Genomic DNA, 25,556 nt, shown 5'->3' with positions numbered 1-25,556 from the left:
AGACAAACATGCTATGGATTCAGGCAAGCGACAATAGATATTGATCAATTGCATAGAGTAAGACTTGAATTTGAGCAAATTAATCAAAATAGGCATGAATTTGAAGCAAATGTGAACGATTTTGCTTGAATTTGAGTGGAATGAGCGATATATGGCACAAACAGATGAACATGCCCTAGTAGGTGATCAAAAAGGTGGAGATGAAGCTAATTTCATGATTTGATCACCGCAAGAGTCAAAATTTGAACGAAATTCATCTAATTTGACATGAATTTGATCTAGGGCATCATTGGTTTGAGTAAACCGGCCACAAATGTGCTCACCACGATGAAGAAGAGAGAGAGGAGGCAGTGGTGATGCCGGAGATGATAGCCGGCGGCGCAGGAGGAGCGGCGGCGGTGAGGAGGGCACGACGGAGGCGGCTCTGCGCGCGGGATCTCAGGGCAGCGACGGGCGGAGAGCCGGCGGTGGCGAACTGGTGGCGCCGGTGGACGGCGCAACTCCGGCGGCGGCGCTACGGAACTGGGAGGCGGCGAGTCGGTGAGGTGGCGCGACGACGTACGAGCGGCGGCGAAAAATGAGAGAGCCGACCGACCGGGAAGACATATATGACAGGTGGATCCCGCAGTTTTTGAAAGCACCGGATAATCCGGTAGAGGCAACAGAGAGCACCGGATAGACCACCGGACTAATTTTTGCAGAACCAACTTTCAGGGACCGAAAACTTCTTCTGTTCACCGGATGTTCCGCTGATCACCAGGAAAAGACAGCGGACTAATTTTTTTTTTTTTTTCAGAACTAAATTTTTGGAGGCCGAAATCTATTCTACTCACCGGACTTTCCGCTGAGCACAAGACAGCATCACCGGACTTATGTCAAAATTTTGAAGTTCACAGAACTGATGAGCACCGGAATGTCCGGTGATAACTAAACTGATCACCAGACTATTGCCATGTTTGAACTGATCTGAGACAGAGATCACAGGATATTCCGCTGGTAATTTGAAAGGAGCGCCGGACTATCCGGTGATATAAAAAAAAAACTAGGCTGAACTATTTTCTCTCACCGAGTCCAAATTTCAAATAACCACTCAACATAAACACATATTTGGACCAGTTTGAGTGACATCTTTACCCTCTCAAACACTCCTTTGCAAATATTTGCCAAAAGGCTTTACTATATATAATAATTTTTATTTTATATATTCCCCCTTTTTTAAACAAAAATTAGGCAAATAAGATTCAAAGAGTAAGAGATGTAACTCCAATGGAAATGTTTGAGCCATATTTCCTACGAACTTAAAGATTAAGACCTTAAATTTGATAGGATATGACTCAATAGGCATTAAGCACTTATATCAATTTAAACACACGTATAGAGTTGTATGCTCACACCAAGAGTGAACAACCATCTCAAAGAGTGATATTCTACTTTGTGATCTCTCTACCGCCAATGCAAGGTTCATTTATGAAAGTAAACATGAGTGCATATTATATGACATGTGAATGTGAAACGTAAAATTAATCTATCTTGTCATATTACTTCCCTTCTCGAGCTTCTTCATGGTGAACCCAACAACATGCCTTGAGAAGAACTAGTGACCCACCATCTCAAGCAAAACCTATGTTCACCATTATCTTGAGAGGGTTAGACAAGTTCCTATTTTGAATGCATCTATATGACATTAGAAGCATCGATCACATTTAGTTCATTTCGTAATCTACTAAAAGTGGCTTCATCTAGAGGTTTAGTGAAGATATCCGCCAATTGATCTTCCGATCGAACACTACTAAGGGATATATCATTGTTTGCCACATGGTCTCTTAAAAAGTGATGACGGATATCAATGTGCTTTGTGCGGGAGTGTTGAACGGGATTGTTAGCAATTTTTACGGCACTCTCATTATCACAAAGGAGTGGAACCTTCTCTAGACGAACACCAAAGTCTAACAAAGTTTGCTTCATATAGAGGATTTGAGCACAACATGCTCCGGCGGCAATGTATTCTGCTTCAGCTGTAGACAAGGCTACTGAGTTTTGCTTCTTAGAACTCCAAGAGACTAGGGATCGCCCTAGCAAGTGGCACCCACCCGAAGTACTTTTGCGATCCACACGACATCCGGCAAAGTCCGAATCTGAGTATCTAAGGAGTACAAAACTAGCGTCTTTTAGGTACCACAAGCCTATGCTAGGTGTATGCTTTAGGTATCTAAGGATTCTTTTTACCGCACCCAGATGAGATTCCTTAGGATTAGCTTGAAAACGAGCGCACATGCATACACTAAACATTATGTCGGGCCTAGATGCGGTAAGGTAAAGGAGTGACCCAATCATAGAACGATAGAGTTTTTGGTCAATCGATTTACCTGTTTCATCCAAGTCGAGATGTCCATTTGTAGGCATGGGGGTCTTGATTGGCTTGCACTCTTCCATCTTAAACTTCTTGAGGATATCTCTCGCGTACTTCTTTTGATAGATGAATATTCCTTCCTTCAATTGCTTGATTTGGAATCCAAGAAAATAATTTAGCTCGCCAATCATCGACATCTCGAACTCTTTAGACATCATGTCACCAAATTTCTTGCAAAACTCTTTGTTAGTTGAACCAAATATTATATCATCAACATAAATTTGACACAAGAAGAGCTCATTGTCGATGATTTTTGTGAACAATGTGGTATCCACCCTCCCGATCTTGAATCCTTGGTTGATGAGGAAGTCACGTAGACGTTCATACCAAGCTCGTGGGGCTTGCTTGAGTCCATAAAGCGCCTTGACCAACCTATAAACATGATTAGGATATCTAGGATCTTCGAAACCGGAAGGTTGTTCAACATATACGAGTTCATTAATAAGGCCATTTAAGAATGCACTTTTCACATCCATTTGATAAAGTTTAATGTTATGATGTGAAGCGAATGCAAGAAGGATACGGATGGCTTCAAGCCTTGCCACGGGAGCAAATATTTCCCCAAAATCCAAACCTTCGACTTGTGCAAAACCTTGTGCGACAAGTCTTGCCTTATTGCGTACCACCACACCATGTTCATCTTGCTTGTTACGAAAGACCCACTTGGTTCCAATCACATTCTTATCTTGAGGCCTCTCTTCGAGTATCCATACCTCATTGCGGGTGAAGTTGTTAAGTTCTTCTTGCATTGCCAATACCCAATCCGGATCCTTGAGAACCTTATCTATATGTGTGGGTTCTGAACAAGAGACAAACGAGTAATGTTCACAAAACGAAGCACACTGACGAGAACGAGTTTGTACTCCCCTAGATGGACTCCCAATGATCAAGTCAATCGGTGATCTTTGGAAATATGTGTATGCTTCACTTGTGGTTGTTGAGGTGTATTTTGTGGTGGTCCAACATCTTGAGCTTGCGCTTGAGCTTCCTCTTGAGAGATATGGACGTCATGTGATGGAAATGGTTGATCATCTTTGTCTTCATCTTTATCAACTTGGGGTGCCATTGAGGTGTGCGGTATTGAAGTAGAGGGTACATCTCCATCATCCTCCTTAGGCTTGATATCCCCAATTGCCATATTCTTCATTGCATCTCTTAAGGGTTCATCACCTACATTATCACAAGAAATAACTTCTCCTTGGGAGCCATTAGATTCATCAAACTCCACATCACAAGTTTCTTCAACAAAGCCGGTGGCGTTGTTGAATACTCGATATGCTTTGGAGTTTGATGCATAGCCAACAAGAAAACCAATATCACAACATTTTTCAAACTTGCCTAGGCGTTCCTTTTTCTTGTAGATAAAACACTTACATCCGAACACCCGGAAGTAGGAGATATTGGGTTTTCTCCCAATGAGAAGCTCGTATGGCGTCTTTTTCAATAGTCGATGGAGGTAGACTCGGTTAGAAGCATGGCACGCCGTATTGATTGCTTCCGCCCAAAACTTCTATGGGGTACCATACTCATCTAACATTGCTCTTGCAAGTGTAATCAAGGTCTTGTTCTTCCTTTCCACTACGCCATTTTGCTGAGGTGTGTAGGTTGATGAAAACTCATGTTTGATGCCTCTTTCTTCACAAAAGTCTTCAATTTGAGTGTTTTGAACTCTGTCCCATTGTCACTCCGGATCTTCACAAGTGTGGACTCAAACTCATTTTGAGCCCTCTTTGCGAACTTCTTGAAGATTTCAACGGTCTTTCCTTTGTCATCTAAAAAGAAAGTCCAAGTATATCTTGTATAATCATCAACAATGACAAGACAATATAAATTACCACCAAGACTTTTGTAGGTAGTCGGTCCGAAGAGGTCCATGTGTAGAAGTTCCAAGGATCTTGACGTAGACATCATAGACTTGTATGGATGAGGACTTGCAACTTATTTTCCGGCTTGACACGCACTACATAACTTGTCCTTCTCGAAAACCACATCCTTCACACCAACCACCTTCCCATTTTTGAATACCTTCTTGAGTTGGCTCATCCCAATGTGTGCAAGCCGACGATGCCAAAGCCAACCCATAGATGTCTTGGTGAAGAGGCATGTAGTCAAGCTAGCTTCATTAGAGGAAAAATCCACAAGATAGATATGCCCATGTCTAAATCCCTTGAATATTAGGTCATTATGCTTCTTACTCGTTATGATAACATCAACATCACTAAACAAGCATGTGAAACCCAAATCACATAGTTGAGCTACGGAGAGTAGATTGAAGCTAAGTGATTCTACTAAAAGAACATTGGAAATAGAGAGATCTTTTGAGATAGCCACCTTACCCAAACCTACCATATTTGCCTCAGAGTTATCACCAAAAGTGACTTTATCATGATTATCCACTTCATCTTCTAGAGAGGTGAACATCGTTATATTGCCGGTCATATGTTGTGTACATCCGCTATCAAGCACCCAATGTTTTCTACCGGCTTTGTAGATCACCTACACACATGTGATCAAGCCTTTTGTTTAGGTACCCAACCAAGTTTGGTACCTTTCATGTGAGATACAAGAGATTTAGGCACCCAAAGTTGCCTAGAAAGTTTGCCCTTAGCTTGAGTTACAATGAATTTTGCCATAATTTTACCATTTTTAAGCTTATGCAATAGAAAATGATGATCATTAAATGTGGACTTGTATTTGGAAGGCAAAATAGGGAGAGGTTTGGTAGGAATTGGACACTCCCTTGTGTGGTGTCCGGTGACTTGACAATGTTGGCAATATGAACCAACTTCCTTGATGAAATAATTCTTGATCTCCGGTGTCTTTATGACCCTTTTTATCGGGTTGGGAAAGCATCCAAGTCCTTTCTTGTTGTAGTACAAAGCATTCTTCATGAGGATTTCCTTGTGCTTGTACTCCCCCTTAGTCAACCGGGCCACACAAGATTTGAGACTTGCAATTTCACTTTCAAGCTCTTGCTCCCTTGCATGGTTAGTCTTAGATGATGATGTAATATCACATGATATATCACGAAGATCATCACAAGAAGTAGATGCATTGACCTTAACTACATCATTATCAACCAAATCATTCAAGCTACGATCAATGGCATCATAGGCATACTCAAGTTCTTGATGTTTGTATATTAGGCCATCATGCTCAAGTTTTAGCTTATAGTTACTTGTTTTGAGAGACTTGTTGGATTCAACTACTTCATCATATTTTTCAAGCAAATTATTGTGTTTAGTGAGCAACTCATCATGTTTAGAACTAAGCATGGAGTTAGCATTTTCAAGCAACTTGATTTTAGCCTTTTGCCTCTTGATTATAGTAGCATAGTCATTCATTAGCTTAGATAGATCATTAGGAGAAAGACCATTATCATCACTACTATCATCTTCCTCAGTAATCACCTTGTTGTTACCTTTTGCCATGAGGCACATAGGTGGTGGAGGTAGAGGTGGATCATCATTGACGATTGCAAGACCCGCGAAGTTGTTGTCATCATTATCACTTGAGTCATCACTTGATCTCTCACCGGAGACCCATTCACCAACAATGTAGGCTTTACGTCCTCCACCTCTCTTGTTAAAGAGCTTCTTCTTCTTCTTATCTTGATCCTTCTTCTTGTACTTGTCCTCATCCTCACTTGCATCAAGCTTCTTGGACTTGTTCTTGTTTCTCTTGTTAGGATGAGGGCAATCATATGATATATGACCAAGATTACCACAATTGTAGCACTTCTTCTTGTCTCAACCCCCGAACTTGTCAAATTTCTTCGGACGAAATTTGTTCTTCTTGGGATCATAGTTGTAGCCCTTCTTTTGAAACTTAGAGATCATCCTTGTGGTTCTTCTCATGAGAAGAGCAAGCTCGGTGTCGGAGTCATTATCATCATCTTCATCATTATCGTCATCTTCATCACTTTCACTTGATGATGACGGAAGCTTGATCTTCTTCTTGTTGTTGTCGACCATCTTTGCTTTGAGAGCAAGGTTTTTCTTAGATGAAGACTCATGATCTCCGAACAAGAACATTTCATGCGCACATATCTTTCCAACGGCATCGGTGATGGTCATGTCATTGATGTCTCTTTCATGAAGAAGAGAGATAACAATATTGTATTGTGGCTTGGGAAGTACCATCAAGATCCTACGAATAACATCTCCATCGGACAATTGAGTGAGTTCAAGAGAATTGATTTCTTCCACAAGCATGTTCATACGAGAATACATATTATTGCATAATTCATTTGGAAGCATCTTGAATTGATTTAGAGCATTCATAAGCACATGATATCTTTCTTCACGAATTCTCCTAGATCCCTCATGAATTTCACAAAGAGCGACCCAAATGTCATGAGCGAATTCCTTACTTCTAACTCTAGAGAAAACTTCTTCACTAATTCCTTCAAATATAGCATTCTTAGTCTTAGCATTCCACCTAACTTCTTGTTCGGTAAAAGGTTGTTCAAACCCAACGGAGGTTGCTTGCCAACACTCGGGGGAAATAGCCTCTAGGTAGCTCGCCATGCGAACTTTTCAATATGCAAAGTTCTTTCCCTCGAACCTTGGCACGCTACTTCCGCTCCCCGGGGCCATTTCTCTAGGATTTTAAGCCTATCAAGAGAACGTGGCTCTGATACCAATTGAAAGGATCGAATAGCCCAAGAGGGGAGGGGGTGAATTGGGATATTAATTAAAACTTCTACCGCTTTAGCAAATAAAACTAAAAGGAAATGCGACTAAGAGATTTAACTAGAACTAGATAGCTAATCAAGCAAGAATTAACTAAGAAAGATAATCACTAAGAAGAACTTGCAATAATAACAAAACTCAAAATAAGATGCAAGAAAGTAAGGAGTTGGAGAAGACAACACCGATTTTTTCTCGAGGTTTCGAGAAGTTGGCACTTCCCCCTAGTCCTCGTTGGAGCATCCACCAAGGATGTCGCTCCCCCTTGAGTCACCAAGGCTCAAGTGCTCTCTCTTGATTACCCCTTCTCCATCTCCGGATTGGCGGGTATCAAACCAAGTACATCCTCCTTCTCCCGGGGCTCCCACAATTCCTCCAAGAGCTCACCGAGAAATCCTTCGATCACCAAGACCGTCTAGGTGTTGCCAACCACCAAGAGTAACAAGCCTCAAGCTTCGTTTGACAAAGATAAAACCTAGACAACAACTAGATGCACACTTGCTACTCTTCAAGCACTCAAAGAAGTCCTTAATCCTCAACTAAGAACTTGGAATGGACACAAGTGCTCTCTCTCTCTCTTGCTTTTAAATGACACACCAAGTGTATGAGCTGCTACAGAGTCACAAGAAAGGCTGTTGAAACCAACTGAGTGGGTATTTATAGCCTAGAGATAAAAATTAGCCGTTGGCTAATCACTCTCATTTTTCTGTAATCACCGGATAATCCGCTGGCTATATCCTTAAGATCACCAGATAATCCGGTGGGTTCAAACCCAGAGCCAGCTGTCACTAGCCGTTGCACGGCAACATTTGTCCGGTGATAAACTCCGGTGAACAACAGTCATCACCGGATAATCCGGTGAGTACAACTCACCCGACCCTTTAAATTTCAGAACCTTCTGCAAGAAATACTCCGGTGATATTTTTGCTATCACCGGATAATCCGGTGAGTTCAATTTGTCTGAGTTTCTTCACAACATTTCTCCGGTGGTCTGCCAGCTAAGTCACCGGATAGTCCGGTGACTGTAATTTTCCACTGTTGCCCGAAGCAATGCTCTCTGCAAGAAATAGTCCGGTGTTCATATTATGGGGCATCGGATAATCCGGTGAATACAAAGTTATTTTTCTCCCAAAATTTTCTCTGCTGGAAAAGCTCCGGTGGTCACCGGACTTCCATCACCGGACATTCCGGTGTGATACTTCTGAAATTTTTCATATAATTCGGATGCCTCAATTAGTGTTTATCCGGTGAGTATTAGACATTCATCAGAGGATAATCCGGTGAATAAATTTTTTGTGAGCTCGTCCAATTCAAATCTCTTTGAGCTCTAATTCCTTGACTTCCAATTCAAATCTCTTTGAGCTCTAATTCCTTGACAGCTTCACCATGGACTTGTATGCTCTATCTAGTGCTAGAATTTAACAAGTGTGCATCATCTATGTCTAGACTCACTAAGTCAAGCTACTACTTTTAGCCCCCCTTTATAGTACGGTCAAAAGACTAAAAGAAAAGAAGACCTATACCACTCTAAGTATCCTCCATCTCCTTTGTGACACTTAGAACTAGAAGATCCTTAGTTTTAAAGCATATGTCCTTTGATTGTCCATATAAGCACTTTAGGGACTAAGATTACCCAAATGTCATTGTATACTGAATTTTTGATTCCCTTCAAAACAAATTGTTAGTCACAGTAATATGGTTGTCATTAATCACCGAAACATTTACCACTTACCTAGGGGCCTAGATGCTACACCCGGTGGTTATGTGATGAAGACGTACACAACTTTGGCGTCAGGATGCCAGCTCCATCTTCAACGTGCTGAATCATTGATGCTGCCGTCACGAACTGTGATTCTGTGAAACGTCAACAACCTTGCCCACTGACTGAAGAGGGGTGCACACCACGAGAGGGAGACACACACCCACAAACAGCAGGATCAAGGATCACGCTTGATCAGACGGTGCAGATTCATATTGTTGACTGAAACCGTTCTGACAACAAGGGATGAGGGTGCAGATCAAGTAAGGGTGTATTTGGTTCACGGTCTTAGGGTGGATGCAATGGTCCCGTTAAGGATTTAAGACTCATTTCAGTGTTTGGTTGGTGGATTTAGAGTAGACTAGGTCACCCAACCGAATGAAATATATATTTTATCTGTCACAGCTTCAGATCCGAGATATATGTTGAATTTAGAATTTGTATAATAAAATAAAATAATTTAACATATTATTTATTATCTAAAATAAAAATCAGATAACTTAAATAAATACCCTCAATCAATCTATAGTTCTGTATCCTGAATTTTTCGCAATCCGTGGCAAACAACCCCATTAACTGAGATGTTGGATGAGCCGGTTCCCCGAAATTAGCCGATGAGGTCGTCTGCGTTTCTCCGCTCCTCTCGACTCTGCGTTCCTCTCACCGTCCGCTTTCTCCCCCATCGCCGGCCCCTTCCACCCAAGCCGCACCCTCCCTTCCCTGTTGGGAGGTTGTGTCCGAAAGCCGGTAGAGCTGGGCGGGGCATCAAGGAGGACAACAAAGGTCGTGGGGATACGCATCGTGGGGTGGAGGCATGCAAGGGTGGTCATGCAAGTGCGACGTGCATGGCTCGCCGTCGTTGTTGTGCACGTGCAGGTGCACAATGGCGGTACTAAGTAAGAACCTAGCTACCTCAGTGAATCTTCCTCTAGCTTTTTTTTTATTACCGGTCTCCCTTTACTTGGAGGCTTCTTTAGAATCTATTTTTAAAGGAGACGTACAGGAGAGGATCAAATCCCCCGGCTCACCTCTCCCATGAGAATTTGCCACTGGGCACCATGCCCTCGCAATCTTCCTCTAGCTCGTTTCTTTCTTTCTTTCTAGTGCAAATTCCTCGGCTGCGTGCTCTCTCTCAAGTCTGACCGACGCCGCAGCAGGAACAGTGACAGGCAGAGATTGATTCCACGGGCTTTGTGTAGTTTCTACATGGAGTATTTGGTTCCGTGAGGATTAATTTGAAGAAAAGATTAGTTTTGTAGGAGAATTTCGATGTGCAATGATGCAGGAATTTCCAAAGCTCCGTTGCTCAGCATTTTGCCAGGAATGTTGTCCACGGATCGCTGTGAGAATTTCCGGTTTGGGAATTTCCAGTCGAGATCTTTGAAGTCGAATTTCTCTTGCCTGCTCGCTTCAATCGGTGCAGTTAGGTTTTGGTTGGGCTGGATTCACACGCATTGATCAAATTTGATTACCTGCTTTTCAGTCTGGGGATGTTCTAGTGCTCAATGTTCATGTCTGTTTCGTTCTTGTGCGTCTCTGGTTGAGTGCAAGTGCAGGAGTTGAGTTGGCTCCTAGGAACCAATTCAAGACCATTGGAGCTGTAGTACTAGTTGATAATGCAATGGAGACCAACCATGCTGATGAGACGAGTATTCTACTCTGGATTTTCAGTCAACTGTATTGCCCTGCGGAAATGTGTATTCAGATCCTTCCAGGAAAAAAGTGAATTACGAAATAAAATTCAAACATGTTGTGTCAGGTCCTTGGTAATCTAAAACAGTCTATTATGTCTTTTGAAATATCATCCGAGGACTTTTAACTACATGCGGCAGTATGCATATGAGTATTTTTCCAAAAAAGGAAGTACAAAGGACGATAGCAACATATGATGGGAAGATTGCAGTGGTTCCGGCTTATACATTATATCTCAATTTTGTCAAATGTTCAGCTATCAAATGTTAAGTTGCTGCTAAACATTCAAGCCACTGCTCTTTTTCTAAACTGTAACGGTGTCTTCAGCTAACACAGATCTTAAACAATATCCACTGAAAAGCACATACAATCAAGAGAGTAAATTCACCAAAAGATCATCAAAACCAACTTAGATCATCAAATTCATCTAACCAAGGAGAAAATTAATTCATCGTATCTACTCTAATCCCACTAACCGAACAGAAAACTAGTACATATCATCTATCCAATCAAATAAAAAAATTTATCACCCCATTTAAAAGAATAGAAATAACGCTATCTCATCCACTAAGGTTACCACTGCTGCACTACAAAGATTCAAAGAATATCACATTGTTCAACCGTATCCAATGTCCATGAATAATCGAATTTCAATCTCCACGTGTCGTGTCTCCTCGCAACAAGAATCGACTCTAAACTGCACATGGAACGAAAACCAAACGCCAGCCATATAATACAACCACCTTCTCTACCGAACCAACACCAGCACCACTGACCTGCTGCTATACAGTATACACGCAACCTTGACGCTATATATAAGCCGTGACCGCCGGCCTCTACCTGTGTCTGCTACAATCATCACGCTGGCGACGAGAAAACGTACGAGGACAAAAAGAATGGTGTAGCACTATGCAAGAAACCGCCGGACTTGCCGCGTAGATGGCTAGATCAGCCCCGTGTAGACGTTGCCGGGCGGCGCGTGTAGCGGCATCCCGGCGGCGCCGTACGGGTGCGCGCCGGCGGCCGTGAACGGGTTGCCGAACGGGTTGCCCGGGGCCTGCTGCATCTGCATCTGGTGGACGACCGGCGCTGGGGCCGCTGCCATCGTCATCATCTGCTGCTGCAGCAAGAAGGCCTGCTGCTGCTGCTGCGCCATGGCGGCCATCTGCACCGCGTGGGGCGCCATGAACCCGCCGGAGGCGTAGAACGGGTCGTGCATCGCCGGTGCCATCTGCATCATTGGGGCGGCGGCGGCGGCCTCCCAGGGGTTGTAGCTTGCTGCCTGGTTTGCTCTCCGGTTCGCGTCGTTGTATAAGCTGTCAAGGGTGAGCAGGTCCAGTCCACCAGCCTACAGAAAAAGAAAATAAAATTTTGGTGGCAAATTGAGCAAAGAATGACAAGCAAGCCGTAACGTCGTGTGTGGTGCTGAGTTCTGTCTGAAAAATTCTGAATTTTGCTAGATAAGTGCTTGAGTATCCTACCAATTTCTTGCTTGAGGTAACAGCAGTTTCATTTGAGCTTGGTGTCGTGACAAGGGCCAGTTCCCAGCCTGTGACTCCATTTTCAAAGGTAGCAGGAGCAGCTTTAGGTGCATCATCTGCCACAACATGCAAGAGTCAAGGGCATGCCTCACTTAAGACAGCTTCAATTGGTGTGACCAATTTTCATTCGAGTGAAATTTACCTATCGGAACAATTGCTAGAGCTAAAGCATTTTTCTCTTCTATCTCAGCCACGGCAGGGTTCGGTTCGTTCAGACCCTAACAAGCAAAATAAGTTTTAGCACAAAAATGTTTTGACTAATGAATGCTTGCTAGTAGCACACAATGTTACCAGCAAATCTGGTTCAGGTGCTCGCGCTTCCTCTTTCACTGGTTCCGGTTCTGGCTCGGGTTCTTGTTCTGGTTCTGGTTCAGGAGCTGGAGGCGGTGAAGCTGGCTTTCTTTCCTCCTCTGGCTCTTTTTTGTATTCTATCGCCAGTACAGCCTGAAAACAAACAAAATGTGCTCAGAGACAAGACAACCCAATGAGGAACATGTTAACTAAATGAACAAGATGGTTGAAGGGCCTTCTGGAAAACTTCAAGCTGAGTAGTTGGTAGAAATTATATGATATTTCAAATATGATAAGTGTGAAGTTTCAAATATGATATTTCAAACGTACGTAAGCACGCCATTCATTATTGAGATGAAAAAGGTCCTTGTTTTAGGTTGAGACTTTATTCAGTATACAGTCCAATATATATTCGGAACAATTTCTCACAGATAAGGTTACTTAAATTTGCATACTCTACATAAGCTAATTGCAGAATGTATAACACACTAAGAATTCCCGATCATAGCATTACGTAAAAAACAAATAGTTATTTTGCTAGAATTTTGTGATTGTGGGCATTCTGGTATTTATATGAAGATATCTTATTTGAGTTCAAAACATCCTATCCATGAGTTCAGGTCTCCATAGTTCCAAACCTTATCTTTTTGAGCCATCGTGGGAGCATCTCTTACATACTCCTCCATAGTCTGTATGAATGATGCTGGAGGCTGCAGGAAGTCATCAATAGGTGTTATCAGTAAACTGTTAGCATAGGAGACCAAAAATAAAGACTTGCAAAGAACTCAAGGGGCATTTATCAAACCTGCTCGATTTTCAAGAACTTCTCACCACGCCCAATGTGTATAGTTTTACACACTTCGTAAAATTCTGAGAGTCTTTCAGCCTGTGTGACCAAAAAATGAAAAAAGAATCAGACAACAAAGGAAACACATCAATATCAGTCGGCCTACATATTCTCATTTCAACAGAATCTCATGGATAGAATCAGTGGTTCAGAATTTTAGTTTGAGAGTGGATCAGCGCCAGCAGAGCTGATTTATGCTGAAGTGAAAACTGAAAAATCTTTTGTGCTTCGAGACTAATTTTATCAATATTCCATATATAGATATCTAAAACCTGATTGAAGAAAAGGTATTGATACTCGATGGTGAACATTTAACAGTGTTTGTTCATTACTTCATGTGCTAATAATTCTCAATAAAAAGAGATTGTACAGGGGGAAAGAAAATTGTCAAGTAAACTGAGATGCCTGCTTCATGATATACGTAAGAAGCTTAAATAACATTAAAGTCTCTCCAAAAGAATTGAACGAGCATCCCATAAGTCCATAGCTACATCCTCTTTTTGCTCTAGCAAGGATTTTGAATTATGTGCTGCTAAAAGAGAAGAAAATAGTCCAATTAACTATTTAATTAATGGATCAGCAAGAGAAACTTACCTGATTAGTTGCTCTTTTGTATATATCAAGTGCCCTAATAGCGTCATTTCTTTGCATCTCAAAGAACTGCGATAGGGAATAAGCTTGATGAAAAAAATAAAGGAACATAGCAATTGTTTAGCAGATTTTACAAACTTATCCATGGTTGTAAGCACAAGAAAGTTCACCTTGTCAACCAGATTGATTGTTCCATCACTAATGGCGGTGTAGATCTTAACACTCTCTAAAGCAACCTACAAGTAATGCACAAAACAAAGTCAATAAACACCAAGGGCCCAAGTCCAATCGTTCACTGCTTAAAAGGAAACAAGCATAGAATCTTAAAAAAGAACGAAAAGGAACTGGGCATTTATACTTACCATTGAAAGTGCATGCTGGATTATAATATTGTACGACGACGCTCCTTGTGGCTATAAAATTTCAGCAATAAATCAGAATTGAACAGGAACTGGTGAAGCTGTACACAGATTGGTAGCAAAAAAAGTAATTACCTGGCAAGCAAGAAGCCGAAAAAGGAGTTGCTGTAGTGATGGCAGATGATCAAGCAAAGCAACAGTATCAAGATCCCGAGTCCTCTGCAGAGATCAGAATTGTCCATATAGTTAGCAAGAAAATTGTTGGCATTTACTGTCTCATGATAAAAACTTCAATTTCATTCAAGGAAAAAAACAAAGCTACAGCTGGATGTATGACATGTTACAGGAAAGAAAAAAGGAAATCATAAAATTCATGAGTTTGCCAAGAAACCCATAAAGTACAGCAGTAGAAAATCACATGATTTCCTTGGTCAAACAAACATGGGTTGCATTTCTCACACCAAGATTCGAAATCAAACTGCTGTAACATAATAGTAACACAATCTTTTCTTGTGTGGTGGCACAAAATTCATGTAGTATGAACAAAGGAGTTGACTTTTGGGCATATGCAATAATTGTGCATCCACAGGTCCTAGAGTGAAACAAGATCAGGACAGAACTGGAACATTTTCTTCTCTCAGATTACAAGCATATGATGTCACTCAGCAGTACATTATGCAGCGACATGTCTAACATGCGACACAGTTATATGTACTAGAACAAAATGTGAAGATGCAAATGAGATTTCAAAAAGTCTCACAAGTACAGGAAACAAGAATAAAGTAACACCAGCATTGGATTACACACCGGAGGATCTGTTTCCACATCATACTTCAGCACTCGGAAACATTCGAGCCTCTCCTCTAAATATAAAGCATAAATGCGCACCCATGCAGAATAATCCCAAGCTGAACGGAAAATTAGAAACAAATAGGATAAGTTTTCAAACAGAATTTATGATACAAGAGACAGTACTAGGATAATACTAGCAACTAGTACCTTCCGCACAAGAGTCATCCTTAAAGTAGGCCATGTTCAGCATATGGGACCTAGATCTTCCATATTTAATAAGCTCTTCACGAAAAGTGGGATCAACTTCTCGAAAGGCACGATGTATGACAATCAATGTCTTCAGTGCAACCTGATTGATAAATAATCAAGCGAAATGTTCATGAGTACTTTGTAACTTCCTTTGTTAGATACAACACATGAAAAGCATTATTAAAAAATAACTAAAAGGAAATCATTCACGGCATTAGTACTATGAAAATTGGAAATGTGTAGTAGCCATACCGCCCAGTTGTGTGTCTTGGAAAGACGTCTGGCAAGGGCATGAATGCAGTAAGCTACATCTGCCCGTGGCCTTGCAGCAGAAATGGAATGAAAAATTTCTGCAAACAAATAAAGATGTGATTTGCAACTTGTGGCAGCAATAGATGATGACACACCTATTGACAGTTTGGGAAAAAAAACTGCACAATCAAATAGAATTAAAAGTTTCCAGCAACAAAAGTATGTGCGGGGAGTCTGGGTATGAATGATTTTCAAGCAGGAGCACTCATAGTGTTCCAAACCAGAAGGTTCTGTTATGTATAATTTGAGTTTGCATTAACTCTTAAATATTTCAAAAATTGGAGATTGTCATAGGGATGCAGTTCGGAGTTTGAACTAGCGTTTCAGACTTTCAGTGATGATGCCTACCTCTGATGTACTTCTCCTTTGATGGACGCTCAACATGGTTTGTGGCCTTGACAATTGCAATGTCCAATTCCTGTTATAGGGAAGAATGATAAGTCCGTAGCAGCGCTGTGAAGGTCGGAAGTGACTCTGAACATGGAAACTTCCAGATATTATTCAGATAGGGTATCATGAAAACACTTTCACCTTATAATCACTGTTCACTTTTGCCAAGCTCACAGCCGTTGTGTCCTTGAGGGCTCCAAGGTACTTCCTGAGGGTGGGCTGAGTTCCTCCAACCGCCATTCTCCTCGGCTGATATCCTACTTGGCCTGAATAAGCAGCAAAGAACCATACGTAGTACACATCAGATGTCTGCTTGACTCAAACCGAAATGTTGTTTGTCAGACAGAAATATGGCAAAATATCTCCTGAATCTTAATCCGTCCAATATCATCTACTGTTGAAACCTACTGTACAAGAAATAACTAAATGCACGATTGCAGTTGGATGATAGATGCATGGAAACTTAAAGGTTCCAGCTTTGTTTCAGCAAACGAGACTGGAAGGACAAAAAGAAACACTATGGCACAAACTAAGAATCATAACAATCAATCAAAACACTGAATCATTTAGAAAGAATTTACAGCAAGCAAGGGATCTCCCGTGTATCAAGTAATGAGGGAAACTATTTCGCGCATTACACCAGAGAACACAAACGCTTCACACAAGAGATCCCACAAGAGGTCAAATTGACAAGATATCGAAGCAAGTAGTATCTTTAATAGAAGAAAAATGCAAAATGATCTACACAACAATGGATCCAAATGAGCTTCATCTAAAACAAATGGACCCAAATGAGCTTCATCCAAAACAAATGGATCCAAATGAGCTACAAACAGGAACGGACGAAACAGACGAAAGAATCTCTGGACTCGACGAAACAAACACAACGAAAACCTCTGGACGCACTCAACGGGTACACACGGCAAGAGAAACGGCAATCGGATAACATGGTGAACTTCCGGAATATGCCGAACGTCTGAACAGATCAAAGAGCTAAATTGGCGAGAGAAAAAAATCAAACCCATCACTGCATCACATCAAGGTCCAGCAATAGACCAACTCACGATTAGAGCAAAATCGCAAAAGCGTCGGCATAACCGAGTTGAGCTATCTGCTCAGACTAAACTCGAGAGGCAATTTCAATTTTGGTCGAAACAGTAATATCAAAGTAAAGAAATGGATCAAAAAAGCATGGAGAGAATCCATAAATTGAGCAGAGCAAGGCAAGAATAACGCCCGGGTTCTCCGGCAGAGCACCGAAATTTCAAAACTTTCCCAGAAAAGGAAAAAAAATTCAAATTTCGCATCCAGGCAATGGATCACCCAACGAGCCATCGACGAGCATCCCCACCTGTCCTTGCTCTCACAAACGAAGCCAACTCGATCCAAATCCCCAGGAGTTTGGCCGGATCCAATTGAGCAGCCACGAATCAAGAAACGACGAGGCTAGTACAGTAGCAATCCTAAGAAGGAAGGACAAGTCCACCAAGAACAGATTTCAAACTGAGCTTGGGCGACAAATAGATAACCATTTCACCTTCACGGCGTTCCAGAAAAAGAAAGTTTTTTACGCCGCCAGAATCGCCAAAAGCAACGCGACATACCCGAGAACAAAAAATACCGAGTACTCTATCTAGAACCTTGGAGCTGAGCTTGCCCCCATACAAACCCACGCAACACACAGAGCCGCGCAAACGAGCTCGGATTGAGCTGCAGGGGGAGAAGAACTGAACACGAAGAGGAAGAGCACAACACGGCACTCACCTCCGCAACAGAGCAAATGGATAATCTTCGGAAGAAGCAGGAATCTCCGGGGAGGAAAGGAGAAGCCTTTCCTGCGCGGAGGCGATAGAAGGAGGGAGGGCGTGGAATGAGTTCTTGGCGAGGAGAGGGGGAGCAGAAGAGGAAGGGGAGGAGGGGCGGTCGCTTTCGCAGCTCTCGGCCAACCCGGAGGCGAACCACCACCCGGTGCCCGGACAGGGACGCGGCACCAATTAAACAATGCCGAGAGCTGCGCCGCGCTGCCCTGCACTGCTCGTAGAGGTTGGCTCACACAAGCTCAGTTTGTGAACTAGTGGCGTCCGGATTGATTATTGGCGGTGTTTAGGTTAGAAACCAAATTGAATTATGTATTTATTTACTTGGATGAATAATTGATAAAAGTGATGTTTTAGTTTGATGATGTTTTAATTGTATAAGTATATATATGTGTTGTAATTATAATCATGACTAATTAAAATGAAGGAAATAGAGGTGGCATATTTCTGTTAAAGTCTAGAGAAAATTACACTCATACGATGGTCTGGTGTATGAGAATTTTTACACACCCGATGATTTGATGAGCATCGGAGCATTTAATAGAGATGCATGATTTCGGTGTCAGAGTTGTTCTACACATTGGATAGTCCGGTGAATCAAAGGCAGTGTACGTCAGAGTATTCTTTCTTTATTAGTAAAATTTAAATGCTGTATCAGATGGTCCTATGTTCAATGGATGTGAATATCGAACAAGTTTTCAGAGAAGTGTGCTAGAGAGAAGATACACACCGAACAGTCTGGTGATGAGCTGTGTGAGCACTGGAGGTTTCATCAGACCAATTAACAGAGATGTTGTAAAATAAGATCTGATACAGTTGTACTCACCGGATGATTCGGTGATGAACCATGAACTCACTGAAGGGTTTTCCAGAGAAGGAATCATTATAGTCACTGGATGGTCTGGTATTCAGATAGTGTACACACTAGAACATCCAGTGTTTATATTTTTCTTTAGACTATCTTTTTCAACAGGGATTTGATTTGAACTAACTTGTACTAAGTTTACATAGTATTTTGGAGATACATATCTGCTTTTCTCATGATGTGTAGGTGATAGATGCAATTTGGTGGCCGACGACGAGATGATCGGGACGAAGCATGGTGCTTGGTGCCAGACGATCGAGGAGTCCAGACGAAGTAAGAGTGATCATAGCTATGCACATGGAGGCCAAGCAAAACTTAAAATGAAGGATGGAGATGGCATGTTGACAAAGTCAAGTAAAGATCATAGTAAGCGAGCGATATTTCAGGAACAATGAAGCTTAAAGGCTAAGCGACCCCAGGCCTATAATAGAGGGTAGTACTGTAGGGATGTAATGAGCTAACCATTTATGTTTGAGAGCTAGGGTTTTAGAGGAGATAAGATGATAGATTTAGCCTTTGTAATAGGTTAGAGCTTTTGTGAGAGAAAAATATTTTATAATCTGTCTAAAATAGAGCTGAACTCTTGTTAAAATAAAGTGAAAGTTTCCTCTCGTATTCGGGTTCATCTCGTTCTAATCTCCTTATTTTGGCTTCATGTCTTATTGCAAGTTTTGTTGTTGTTGCGATTTTTATTTTGGTTTTTGGGCTGAAAGTTCAGCACATTGTGAAGTGATTCTCTTTGTTGTTAGAGGCATAAAATTTACACACATGTGTGTGCAAGTGGGTATTGAATTCACTTGCCTCTATTCTATCAACTGGAGGGTGTTCTTCTCTAGATAGCTCATATTGATTCAAAAGTACAAGCTTTTATACACTAAAACACATGAAATATTCTTGAATGAACCCTATGAGTTATATACCATATGTGAAGTCGAGTTGCTTTGGAACTTATTTTCTTAAATAGTCTCTCCTAGTGTTTTTGCTTCCGCTGAGGTTTTGAGGTGTGTTGAGTGATCAAATAGGAGAATGTTATCAGTTTTGAAAGAAATTTGTTGATACGCTTATTCACCATCATCTAGTCGTCAATCCCGATCTAATTGGTATTAAAGCCGGTTTGATAACTTGTTGACCTTAACCGGCTGTGTGATATATAGGTGATAATGGAGAAAAATAGGAAAATTCTGTTGTTTGATGCTCGAGACTTTTTGTACTGAAAGGTGCACATATAGGTTTATCTTCTAAGCCAAGAAAATACAATTTGGGAGGCAGTTAATTACAACTATGAGATCCTTACTGCTTGGATGACTCATGTTCAAATTAAATAGTATGAGGTCAATAACAAAGCCATAAATATTTTATTCGTAAGCCTGAGTTAAAATGAGTTTGACAAGGTTCAGCACATCCGTACTGCCTAGGAGATTTGGTCTATTCTGACTATCTTTCATGAAGACACTAATCATATTACAGCTATACGCTAAAGCATATACAACCAAGAATATCAAATGTTTATGTAAGGACTTGGTGAACCTTTGGATGTTATGTTTGCTAGATTTAATAGAATTATTAGTAACCTTAGATCCACTAATATTTTATCCTACTCTGATCATAAGAAGGCGATCAAGCTTGTTACTACTGATCGTAACATATGAGAAGTGAAGATTTCGAGTATTAAATAGTCACCAAGTTATAATATATTAACTTGTGATGAACTCTTCAGCAAACTCAAATCTATTGAGATAAATAAGATGGCTCGAATAGGTTTCGAAAATCCCCTATATTAGAATATAACGTTGGTTTCTAGATCTAATTGTATTCTACAGGTATATTACTCCGTGAACCAAAGAAGTGGCCGTTAAATAAAACAGTTGCTGCCAGTTGCAAGATATATATAGGTGAATAAACCTAGGACTAACTTCCTGTTTTTCTTTCAACGCACAGATCTTTGCCAATAACTCATGCAGGGAGCATGGTCACACCCGGGATTTTGTTTACCAGTAAATCAAATTTATCATAGGTCAACTGATAAACATGATTCATCGAATATATCGGATAAAATTCAAACAAGTTTGAATAAAATACTAGTAAATGTGTAAAAAAAATTGATCCATCGGTAGATCCGATAAACTGAATACATCAGGCTGAATTTTTTCCCAGGGATATTTTACCCGTATACTACGATGAAAAGAAATTAGTAATCAAAGTTATTTTCATACGATACAACGTACAAAGGTACATTCATCTATAAAATATTAGACGATTAATTTAATCACATGATTAGAAGGATAAACCTGTGCGTCACGAGGACAACGAATATGTAAGTGGCAGAGGGGATTAGCACTGGCCAGGTATGTGATTATACTTTATTGGTAGTCCACCGTAGCCATCAGTTGAGGGAGTACAATAATTATTTGGGAAGAAGAAATTGTAGGCGATGAGTAGGACATACTTGTCCGCGCTTTCATTTTTTTCCCCCACCGGTAGATTGCCCTTTTTGCACACAAGTGCTCCACGTTTCGCCGTTTCGGTGTACGCAAGTTCAAAGTGATTTTTTTAATGAACGGCACGAGACGGTGCCTATTTCATTATATAAAACAGAGATTTACAAGTAAAAACCCTAAGAGGCTAATTACAGGTACTGCTCAATCAAAGGTTAGAGACGCAAGATGTTTTGCTCCCGTGAGCACCCAACTTCTCGCCTGTATCGGATTTTGATAAACTAGTTTGATGCATATGCTTCACAGATAGTAACGCGGGAGTGCGGGAGCACGCAGGGCAGCGCGCGGGAGCGCGCAACGCGGGCCCACAAGGGGAGCAGAGTGAAACGCAGGGGCGAGCGGGATTTTCGAAAGCGGAACGCTGAGTGAGCGGAACAGAAACTCGTAGACGTCTTTTAAGTAGTACAATTAGGAACACAAATAAGAATTCTGTCCGTTGGAAGACTCTAGTGTTCCTTTCCTTCCAAAGCTCCCATGTTGTAAGCAGAATAAGCGAACTAAGGTCTTCTTTGGCACTTCATTAATTGATCGGATGGCCACCCACCATTGTCAAACCGAGGTGGTCTGCGGCCACGAGTCCGAGTGTACCTTTGCATATGAGATCTATGTGACAATTGAGGCCTAGACCCTTATCGTGTATCGACACTTCACCCCTAGGTGGTGAGCTATTTTCATGGTCTAACGGTAGAGCGGGCAGGACGGGCTATGCGGCCATCCCCTTATTGCTAGTCGATCCGATGTCCAGATATGATTTGGGATGTTCAACCATACAAAGAACTTGAACTTCAGTGACGTCCAAACCTTCCAAATGTGTGGCATGAATGTTGTTTACTAATACCCCATGAATCGTGCTTTGTATGTGGAGGTTGTCGTGTATTCACCATGAGTGTTTAGCTTCCAGATAATGGTATCCATAGACCTTGCGTCAAACTGTATGTCACGCACCGCACCCTGTAGAATCATGGATTCATGTAGGTGCGAAATGGTTAGTTGACATTGAGTGTCAATGTCTATGATCCAAACTTTGTTTTGCAATGCATCCTTGATTGATATGTTTTTCCTTCTCAATGTCGTGAAGATAAGAGGGGCTATATCTTGGGTCGCTAGCTCCTAAGCTACTTGTAATGTCAGAAGGCTTATTATGAATATTTATTTACGTTGAGATTCATGTTAGAAAAACAGATAAAAAATCAAAAGGAGAAGAAAAATCAAGAAATAGATGAGTATCAAATGAGAATGATACAGAGTTGAGATAAGTCGTATATGTAAAGTGTATACAGTTTTATATTTCTCCACGCAAGTGTGTGCCATTCATGTGGCAAAGTTGCAGTCTAGTCCTTGGTACGATAGTATTGTGCGAGTTGCATAACGGTAGGAGTTGGAATGCATGTTGCAGAATTCCATTTAAATTATGTGAAAATTGTGCACAAGTAGACAGGCAGTTAATTTGAAGGTACCACACATGAGTGCAACCATCAAGTTTGTTTGTACGGCCAGTCATTTGGAATAGCTCTTGATTGTCCATAGTACAGGGCCCTACGGGACACCTTTAACTTGGAAGGGAAGGAAGGGATTAATTTGGCGACTCTCTTTTGCACTTCATCACACAAATCCCGTGCTTTTAGCACGCGTAATTTCCATGCTTTTTAGCCCAAGACGACGACAACATTACTCTCCGTTTCACCAAATAACACACGCCAGAGAGTAACCTGTACCCACCGACTCGAAAACTTCTCATCGAGTCGGTCGATAGAACACCGATTTACATCAACTCTCGTGTTTTTCCTATTCCCGTATGTTAACGTATTTTTGTTTCACGTTTAAGTTTGCCTCGTGTAAGATTAGTTAACTATGACTTATTATAAAAAATATGATTAAAAAATTATTAGCCACGAGTATAACAAAATTAATTAAAAGACTAAATGTATGATGTATGAGCTAGATAGTTAATAAAGTATAGCTTGCTATAGTTATAATAATTAACTAGATATCTGTCATTATCTATGATGCGGCAAATTTTAAATGCGGTAAATTTAAGCGAGATCTGAGAACGAGAAAAGTAGCTTCTTTACCTAACTCCAGCTGCATATAATCTGCATGTGAGTTGGCGAGATGATTAGCTGACTGAATAAACAAATGAACGGGAGGTTGTTACCAGGGTAAGGAAACGAGAAGATGATGGGATCATGGCCCGGAGTGGACAATGGAGGAAGCTGCAGAGAAGAGGAAAGGAAAGGCGCAGAAAAGTCAGAATTGGGCAAAGCATCTCCTGTCCTGGCTAGCTAGATCAGCATCAATCCAGCATTGGACAGGGCAGGCAGCGCCGCCGACATTCCCTGATGGGGCTGTCGCTGCTCCTGCTCTGTGTTTGCACTACACAATGATTTGGGCTAGCTTCACCTGTGACAAGAAAAAAAAAAGTGATCGCTGCTCTGCATGTGTTATCATGAGCCGTGTCGATCGGAGCTTGAGTATGGCCTGCAGATTGGCCCTTTCTGTAAGATGTCAGTGTGTTTGTCCATGGAGTTGAGATTGCTCGTCACAGCAGCTCGATCAATAGCTGTTTTAGTTTCCTCCTCCTTGCTGGCTCTGAATTGCACTTCCAAGAGAGCTGAGAAATCTTCTGGTCACCATGCAATGCAATGCCTACTGGGAACCACATGGTCAGAAGATGGGTCACTGTGGGTGCGGTTATTTCCTTTTCGAGCATTCAGTCCGTTGAACACTTGGATTAATTCCCAGTCAAGATGATGCAGCGCCGTGAGTCAGGGGGTAATCGCACATTTTCCCTGGGCACGCCGCACGCGAGTGACCTGTCCAATCATCCAGCTCGAAAAGCCAGGGCTCTAGAACAGCAGGCTTGAAATTTTGAAATGTCCTGGATTCTGGAAGCGCTCGATGAACGTCACTGATTACCGAGGCTTATTCTTTAAAATGCAACGATACGCGCGTTCGAGAACTACGAGGCTCCTTCGCCGCCGTGGATTCATCGACGTTGGAATGCAGGCAGGGCCGTACTGCACGGGCAAGCGTAGAGGTGTCGTCGCCGTCCGCCGACTTCGGCGCCGGCGTGGACACACACCATGCTCCTCCATTGAAGGAAACGGTGCCGCATCAAGCGTCGATTGACAAACACAGGAGCTGAATGGCGTGGCGTAGCATCGTTGGAGTCGTTCGGGAACCTTTGGTTGAACGGCTAGATTGGTGAACAAACGGCTTGGGTTGGATGGAAGGCGTAGCGTGAATGCCAAGCCCACGCGCGGTATGCAAAGTTGGGCCGTGAAACGTGACCCAGCCCACGCGCGGGGGACGCTCGCTTCCGATGGGCCTTCTGTGACACGCGGCCTGCGGGGAGCGGAACCGGAGCGGCAGGCTCGGGATTTAGTACCATACTGCTAAACTAGTAGCAGAAAGACCAGCTTATAGATTCAGAGCTCCCGCTCTTTTCCGTCTCTTCGGAGACATCCGATAAAATTGGAACGATACAGAGAAGATTAGCATGGCCCCTGCGCAAGGATGACACGCACAAATCGAGAAATGGTCCAAATTTTTTTGCGGATTTGCGCGCCGGTCCCTGGTGCCCGGTTTTTCGCTCGCAGATATGCCCCTGCGGTTTCTATCTGGGCCACTAGCATCTTCCTTTCTCTTACAGTTAGGTCCTTCCTCTTCATGTTAGCCTTTCCATCCAACATTAATAATACATATATGCCCTTCGCATCATCTTATTCTTGCACGGAGCCCTCAGGTCAGCTCTGCTATTACAAGTGGACCCCTTTGCCCCTTTTTTTTCATTCTCCTTTCAAAAATGACATGCCTGGGATCGATGCTACTCCCAAGTTTACAGAAGTTTCCTTGACCATCATGTAGGTCAACAGTGAACTGCAACAACAGCCAAGGCTTTCTTTAGATAAATGTAAAAGGACACATCATTCTTCCATAAAAGATCGTCTCAGCACTCTTTGCAAGCCTCATTCGATTTTGGAGGCCATTTGAATTTATCTCTAGACCGTCTATATTATCATTATTGATAAAGAGCAAATTACATCAAACTTGTATATTATCATCTTTCAGACAATACATTGCAAGTAATACAAAGCGGAGAAGAGCGATGAAGCTAACAATCTCGCTTTGACAATTTCGAGAAGGGGATTGGTACCAGGCCGGTTCCCCGCTCAACTTCGATCAACTTTGGCAAGTCCATGACATGAATTGGCGGTAACAATATAATAGTGAAGTGATTTTGGGAGTTGTTTTATAGAGACAAGTTGAAGGGAAGGCTTGCGCTAAGTATCAAAACCAAAGGTCTCGAAGGGTGCATCGGAGGCCCTGAGGGTTCATCGGAGGCAACGAAGAGGCTTGAAGAGTTACTTGATGAGGGGTGAAGATCTGGAGGCTCCCGCATCTCTACCAAGGACATGAGCGAAGGGCTACTTGAAGCGGAACGAAGGACCTGAA

General features: G+C 42.0%; 1 protein-coding gene and 1 non-coding gene across 2 annotated transcripts; one reads left to right on the top strand and one right to left on the bottom strand.

Moving 5' to 3' along the window:
* Positions 1-11,148: 11,148 nt before the first annotated feature.
* LOC133930767 (putative clathrin assembly protein At5g35200) lies at positions 11,149-17,906 on the bottom strand. Its single transcript, XM_062377494.1, has 16 exons — positions 17,689-17,906; positions 16,066-16,190; positions 15,883-15,952; positions 15,475-15,572; positions 15,181-15,322; positions 14,989-15,089; positions 14,317-14,400; positions 14,185-14,235; positions 13,993-14,058; positions 13,826-13,891; positions 13,190-13,270; positions 13,023-13,094; positions 12,385-12,537; positions 12,236-12,311; positions 12,034-12,149; positions 11,149-11,900 (listed from the first exon to the last, which is right to left on the bottom strand). Exons 2-16 carry the CDS (start codon positions 16,162-16,164, stop codon positions 11,496-11,498), a joined length of 1,680 nt encoding a protein of 559 aa, XP_062233478.1. The 5' UTR covers positions 16,165-16,190; positions 17,689-17,906; the 3' UTR covers positions 11,149-11,495.
* Positions 17,907-24,550: 6,644 nt separating this feature from the next.
* LOC133883791 (U6 spliceosomal RNA) lies at positions 24,551-24,653 on the top strand. The gene has a single exon (XR_009902999.1). It is a non-coding gene; the product is annotated as a U6 spliceosomal RNA (small nuclear RNA).
* The last annotated feature ends 903 nt before the right edge of the window (positions 24,654-25,556 follow it).

Source organism: Phragmites australis, chromosome 10 (genome assembly GCF_958298935.1).
Source record: "Phragmites australis chromosome 10, lpPhrAust1.1, whole genome shotgun sequence".
Taxonomy (NCBI): Eukaryota; Viridiplantae; Streptophyta; class Magnoliopsida; order Poales; family Poaceae; genus Phragmites; species Phragmites australis.
This window is presented reverse-complemented; position numbering and strand designations above follow the sequence as displayed.